Below are 6,496 nucleotides of genomic sequence, written 5' to 3'. Positions count from 1 at the left end.
TGCATTTATTTATATGTATGTAATTCACATAATTTCAATTAAAATATTATTATGTATTACCAACTAATTAATTAATTTTTTAATAAAAAACTTTAATTACAAAAATTTAATTAAATTTTTATTAGTTTATATTCATAAATGTTATTATGTATCATAACCAATTCTAAATAAAACATTATAAAAAATAATAAATATTATGGGTATAACAATACTTTCTTCTCAATTAGAGTCTGTGTTATATCACTATACATCATCCTCTAATTTAATGTCATGTCTAACATACTTATTCTTAAATAACATGTGGTCTTCTTTGATTCATAATAGAATAAGGGAAAATATATATAATTTATATTTATAAATATTAATTATGAAAAATTTAAAATAAACTTACAAGATTATTTAATGATTAAACTTTTAAATAGATATTTTCCTTTTATATATAGACTACAAGTTGAAAATATTTAAAAATAAAAAATAAAACGAAGGCAGGAAAATAGATGTTTGAATAAACTTGCTTCTTTCATTTGTAATTTTTTTTAATCAAATCCATGCTTTATAACCGTCAATAGAATTATTTTTGTAATAAAAAAAATATAAATTTTATTTTTAAGATGAAAATTTACGAAATATATTTACTTAGTAATATTACCTTTTATCTTTGAAATATATACAGAAATAAAAAAAGTAAATAACTTCACTGAGAACAAACGAGAACAAAACAAGGAAAGTAGAGAATTTTATAAGAGATTCACTACAACAAAAATCACTTTAGATAACGACATAAAATAATGATATAAATTATAAAAACCGTGGTTTAAAGATTAGACCACAATTTTTTAGCCGTAGTATATGTGAGTGTAGCTATAGATAATAGACAACGGTTTTTAATATGATAATATTTTTAAAATTGTTGCTTAAAATTCTCACAATAGACAACAGTTTTACATGTTGATTTTTATACCTTAGCTATGTTTTTAGACCACATTTTTACTAGTTTTGCCCACATAGTTTAAAACAACAATTATATAATCATGGACTTTTATGATATTCATACATCATTTATAACAATGTTGTTTATTATATGTTTAGAGTATATTTATTTAACCGTTATCTATTTTAGTGTGGTCTAACTATAAGTTATTGTAGTGATTGTGTCAATTAAAATATAAAGATTAAGAAACATTTATCTGTTCTTCTCTACAGACGTACAAATACAAAGATTATCTTATCGAGATCCATGATTTTAAGCATGGTTTTATTTTAGACATAATTACAATTATTATAAAAATATTTCCTAACATCCATTTGATAGTAATGTGTGTGAAAAAGTGATCACAACATTTTGTTTAATATTTATGAATTTGAGTTGGTGAGGATTGTTTTCTAAAAACATTTCCACTCTAAATTAAAATAAATCAGGTGACATTTTTGATAAAAGTAATCCATAAACCTTTAATATCTGTTTTTGAAAAATAAGATTATAGTGTTTTATTGGTAAATAACCAATGAAATTAATAATGATGGTTGAGGAATCTAAATTAAGAAAAAGAGAGTGGAATATAGTTGTGATGCATTAGAAACCCTGAGCAACATAGCAACAGAGCAACAGATAGCTATGGTTCATAATAGTCATACATCTATATCATTACAATCATCATGCAGTTACTGTTGTTCCAATTCCAACCAAATTATTCTCTCAACTCCCACAAGTGGACCCCAAATAAAGCAAAAACAATTAACATTTTCCTAACATTTTTCATTCTTTCACTCTCATCACTTTAGAACTACCTCTTCACAACTTTCATTCATTCATTCATTCAATTTTTCCTTTGTACCCTGCGATAATTGTGTCCACCAACACTAACACACAAACACAAATCAAGTGTATTTTAAAGAATCAAGTGTTTAGTTTATCTAAAACTGTTCAAACCCCACAGACATTGTAAGTATGATGAATTGTACAAAACAACCTTCATGTTTGAAAATATTGTTGTAAGCACTTTCCTTCTTTAACTGCAACTAAGGTTTCACACAACAACACCTGTTCTTGGATTATTACATATATATGAAGCATCCCCACTGTGCCACAAAGAGCATCCCAAATTCCCAACACAAAATCAAAAAACAAAATTGACCCTTGTCCCTTTCCTCTCTGTCTCTCTGTCACTGTGTTTTTTAAAGAGTAAAAAACAAGTCTGGTAATCCTAGAAAACCCCACAACCAACATGCATGTCTTTCATTGGCTAATATGAGAACAAAACTTCAAAAGCAAATTTTAGTTAAAATTAATAACTTAAAAAAAAAAAATTTAAGAGAAGAAGCTTGTGCACAAAGCACCATTCTTTTCTTTCCCTGTATGTAACCTTGGATGGTTTTGTTTTTTCTACATACAAAAGCAAAGAAGCAAAGCATCTCCGCTTCTCGTACACATCCACATTGTCTTGCTTTCCCTTGCAAGTTTCAACCTTTTCTTTCCTTAAGAGTTTAGCTCTCACCTTTTTACCCGCTTTATAAGTCCATTAATGCACTATTAGAACTGTCGGTGTATCTTCTTTTCAAATAAAATTCACTTAAGTTTGGAATCTCTACGTAATCCAACCGATTAATGTGGTCAAAATGGGTCAAGAATTCCAACTTTTTGCTTCTTAATGGCCCAAAATTTCTGCACTTGAGGTTCTCTTGTGTTTGTGTTGGTTCTCTTCTCTTCTGGTTGTTCATTTGTTCATGAGTTGTAGCAGTTCAGAGCCCTGTGTGGGCTCTGATTTCATTACACCCTTTCCAAAGTTTCAACCTTTTCTTTCTGGGTGTTTTTGTTTCTGAGAGATCAATAACAGGAAACAGTTAAATTTGCTTAGTTCAATCTGTTCATTCATTCTTTAACAGTGTTTTTTTGTTCCCAACATTTCTCTTTTCCCTCTTGTAATAATCTAGGAAGTGGAAACAAGAGCACCCAAACTTTAGTGTGAGAAACCTGAGAAGAAGAAGGTAAAGTGAGTCCATCATGGGCTTTCTAACAGGCTCTCACAAGGACTCATGGCAGCCCATTATGACTGCAAAGACAAACACACACAGTTACTGGCTTAATTGGAGAGTTCTTCTTTGTTCAATATGGATTCTGGTTTCAGTGATGTTGTCATCGTTGCTTTTGTGGAAGTATGAGCGTTTGAGAAAACCAGAAACCAATGGAAGCAGAGAAACACAAAAGGAAACATCAGCAACTTTGTATGAGGATGAAACTTGGAGGCCTTGCCTCAAAGGAATTCACCCTGCATGGCTCATGGCTTTCAGAGTGCTGGCCTTTTTTGCACTTTTGGTGCTTCTCATAATCAATTCCATTGTTGATGGAGGAAGCATTTTCTACTACTACACTCAGTAAGTTTTCTTCTTCCCTAGTTCCATTTATCTCCCTTCAAATTTCCCTGCTATTCAAAGGGACATTGTGAATAGGACCATTGTTCTATGTTGGAGGGAACATAAACACAAAAATTTGAACTATACTATGTTTTAAACAGAGTGAACATAAAGATTGATTTTTTTAATGGTTTGTGAAACAGGTGGACTTTCACTTCAATCACCATATATTTTGGGGTAAGAACAAGTACCCCATATCTTATTTTTCTATTGTGATGTTACTCTTGTGTAATTTAGAGTGCAAACACCTTACTTATAGCTGTTCTTGTGTGCTTGATGCTGAAGCTTGGATCTTTGCTCTCCATACATGGATGCTACCAACATCATAAGAAAGCAACTGGGGATAAGGTTGGTAATGTGGAAGGAGATGCAGAGCAAGGAATATATGATTCTTCTGCACTACCACAAAGCTCTAATAATCTATCAGACCAAGACAAAAGCTTAAGAGCCTCAAAAGAAGTTGTTATTCGCCAACATGCAGGGATTTGGGGTTATACTTTTCAAATAATATTCCAGGTATACTTTTCATATATGAAGTTTAAGTTTCATATTATTAAATACAGACGGTTGGATCTGTGTTTCATTATTGCTGTGTTTTCGTGAAATTTTTTCCTCAAAAGAACCATCAAAATTATTATTATGATGAGTTTAGTTCATAGTACAACATTGCACTCTGATTGTACTAAAAATTGATTAAGGAGATCAACATTCTGATATTCCTGCACAGAGTTACATAGCTGTTCCATTTACCACATAATTGATTTTGTGTCTTCACTTGTGAACAGATTAATGCTGGTGCTGTCATGCTCACTGATTGTGTATTTTGGTTCATAATTGTTCCATTTCTAACCATCAAAGATTACAACCTAAATTTTGTAAGTATCATTTATGACCCCATTGGCTAACAATTCCTCTTTATAATTTCTACAAATAATTAAAACTAGATAGCTCTTAACCATGTGTTATATAATTTATCTGTGACAGTTGATAGTGATTATGCACTCAATCAATGCAGTTTTCCTTATAGGTGACACGGCTTTAAATTGTCTGGTCAGTTCCTGCATTTGATTCCATTTATTAGTCCATTTCCAATGCTTATGCATCAGAAAATTCTTACCCTTCACATTTTCCTTTTCCTTCTTCAGAGATTCCCTTGGTTTCGAATAGGATACTTTTGCCAGTGGACAATCATATATGTGATTTTTCAGTGGATGGTTCATGCTTGCATTAATATCTGGTATAAAGTCTTCAACTACGTTGTCATATATTATTCATTGTACTATGAAAACATCTTTTACATCATTGTCTAACATAATTTTCTTCTTTGGAACAAACAGGTGGCCTTATCCATTTCTTGATTTGTCATCCTCTTATGCTCCACTGTGGTACTAATTTTATTTCATGTAAAATTGGTTCAATTTTAAATACCAAAAAGGAAAACTAAAGGCCAGATTTTGAAGTTTGTTTTAGTCGGAAATAATTTAAGTTGTGACTCTATAGTCTCGTGTTAAATAGAAATGACAAAATACATATATAAGAAAAAATCTTTATAAACCTAAAGTCTTGAGATTTGTGTACGAAATTTCTTCCAAATAACACCCAAATATGAAATAATTCTATCAGTTTTGTATTGTTTTCTTATCAAGATGAGAACTTGTGTGAACTTTTAATACAAATGGTGATTAAAGAATGGAATATTATGTTGTTACTCTAATCCTTGTTCTAGCACATTTAAGATATTGATCCTTACTAATAAGTTATCATTGCTATGCAGGTACTTTGCAGTGGCATTACTGCACATTCCATGCTATGGAATTTTCGCTTTGCTAATGAAGCTGAAACACCATGTTTTGTCAACTCGGTTCCCAGACTCTTATCAATGTGTCAAATGAATTCAGCCTAGGACTACCTTCGATCTTCTTACTCACAATACAAAGAAGGATAAAGAAGTAAAGTGTTAGATAAAACTGTTATTATTTACTAATAAGATTTTACAAATAAAAGCATAATATACTTTCTTTGAGTAATTAGAATTTTGCTCCTACTCTAACTCTTGTCAAGTAGAGAACTCGGTAACTAATTATGAATATTATGAATTCATAAGCACTAAATCAAGGATTCATAAGTGTCGGTTTAAGTATTATAACTATGTGCAACCGACCATTATTATTGCAATCAATGTCCAAGGCAAGCTCTTCACTTTTTTTTTTCTTCTTTCTTTTGGGTAATATTTGCAATGTAAGTGCTTAACTAGTGCTATATAGGGATGGCAACGGGGCGGGGCGGGGACGAGTTTCACTATCCCATACCCATTCCTGTCAAAAAAATTCATCTCCATCCTCATACCCAAACCCAACGGGGTATTAAACTTTGGTCTCATCCCCATCCCCATCGGGTAACGGGTGTAATCTCGTACCCATACCCATACCCGTTTTCTTACTACTTTAATATTAATTTTAATTAATTTTTACAAAAAAATTACGGTAAAGGAAACATAATATTATTAAATATTCAATATTAGGAGTATGGTTGTTTCTTTGATATCAAATACTTTGAAATAAATTATAATTGTTTACATTTTAGATTATAATACCAAATAAAATTTGATGAGAAACAAAACATTTATTAAATTTGCAAACATTAATGAAACCTAGTTGATAAATTTTAAGAATATTTTTTTTAAAAATATAAAAGGAAAAAAATATTTAAATTAAAATATATTTTAAATGTTTGTTTACTTCAATTTTTTAAATTATAATGAATCTATTTTTTACACACTAATAAAAGTTATAATGCGTCACTTGATCAAAATGACGCAAAGAACAAATAATAAATATAATAATAAAATTTTAGCATAGATCTTGTATCTTTTGAATCACAATATATGTTGGATGGTGGTAAAAAAATATTCATGGCAATTACATTAAATTTTTTTATTGTAGTAAATAAAAATTATTTATACAACTTGTAACACTCCATTTAAATAATAACATAATTAAATGAAATCTTACATCGGATAATATAAAGAGCCAAGTTGCGGAATATAAGGTCACTCCTTACAGTTATTCAAGGTACTTAAAAGAAA

The 6,496-nt window shown here is 30.1% G+C and overlaps 1 protein-coding gene across 1 annotated transcript; it reads left to right on the top strand.

The window, feature by feature from the left end:
* Positions 1–2,419: 2,419 nt before the first annotated feature.
* LOC114162761 (uncharacterized) lies at positions 2,420–5,438 on the top strand. Its single transcript, XM_028046733.2, has 8 exons — positions 2,420–3,372; positions 3,555–3,588; positions 3,697–3,927; positions 4,197–4,286; positions 4,396–4,461; positions 4,557–4,648; positions 4,749–4,796; positions 5,186–5,438. Exons 1-8 carry the CDS (start codon positions 3,002–3,004, stop codon positions 5,301–5,303), a joined length of 1,050 nt encoding a protein of 349 aa, XP_027902534.1. The 5' UTR covers positions 2,420–3,001; the 3' UTR covers positions 5,304–5,438.
* Positions 5,439–6,496: the final 1,058 nt, after the last annotated feature.

This window comes from Vigna unguiculata, chromosome 9 (genome assembly GCF_037176805.1).
Source record: "Vigna unguiculata cultivar grain cowpea cultivar isolate G323 ecotype 2 chromosome 9, ASM3717680v1, whole genome shotgun sequence".
NCBI classification, from domain to species: Eukaryota; Viridiplantae; Streptophyta; class Magnoliopsida; order Fabales; family Fabaceae; genus Vigna; species Vigna unguiculata.
This window is presented reverse-complemented; position numbering and strand designations above follow the sequence as displayed.

What these genes read in the sequence shown, in the direction of transcription:
- LOC114162761 (XM_028046733.2), top strand. Translation starts at nt 3,002, where the DNA reads ATGGGCTTTCTAACAGGCTCTCACAAGGACTCATGGCAGCCCATTATG. An exon ending in ATTTTCTACTACTACACTCA is followed by an intron (nt 3,373 to 3,554) that starts GTAAGTTTTCTT and finishes TTTGTGAAACAG; the next exon opens with GTGGACTTTCACTTCAATCA. An exon ending in CAATCACCATATATTTTGGG is followed by an intron (nt 3,589 to 3,696) that starts GTAAGAACAAGT and finishes TTGATGCTGAAG; the next exon opens with CTTGGATCTTTGCTCTCCAT.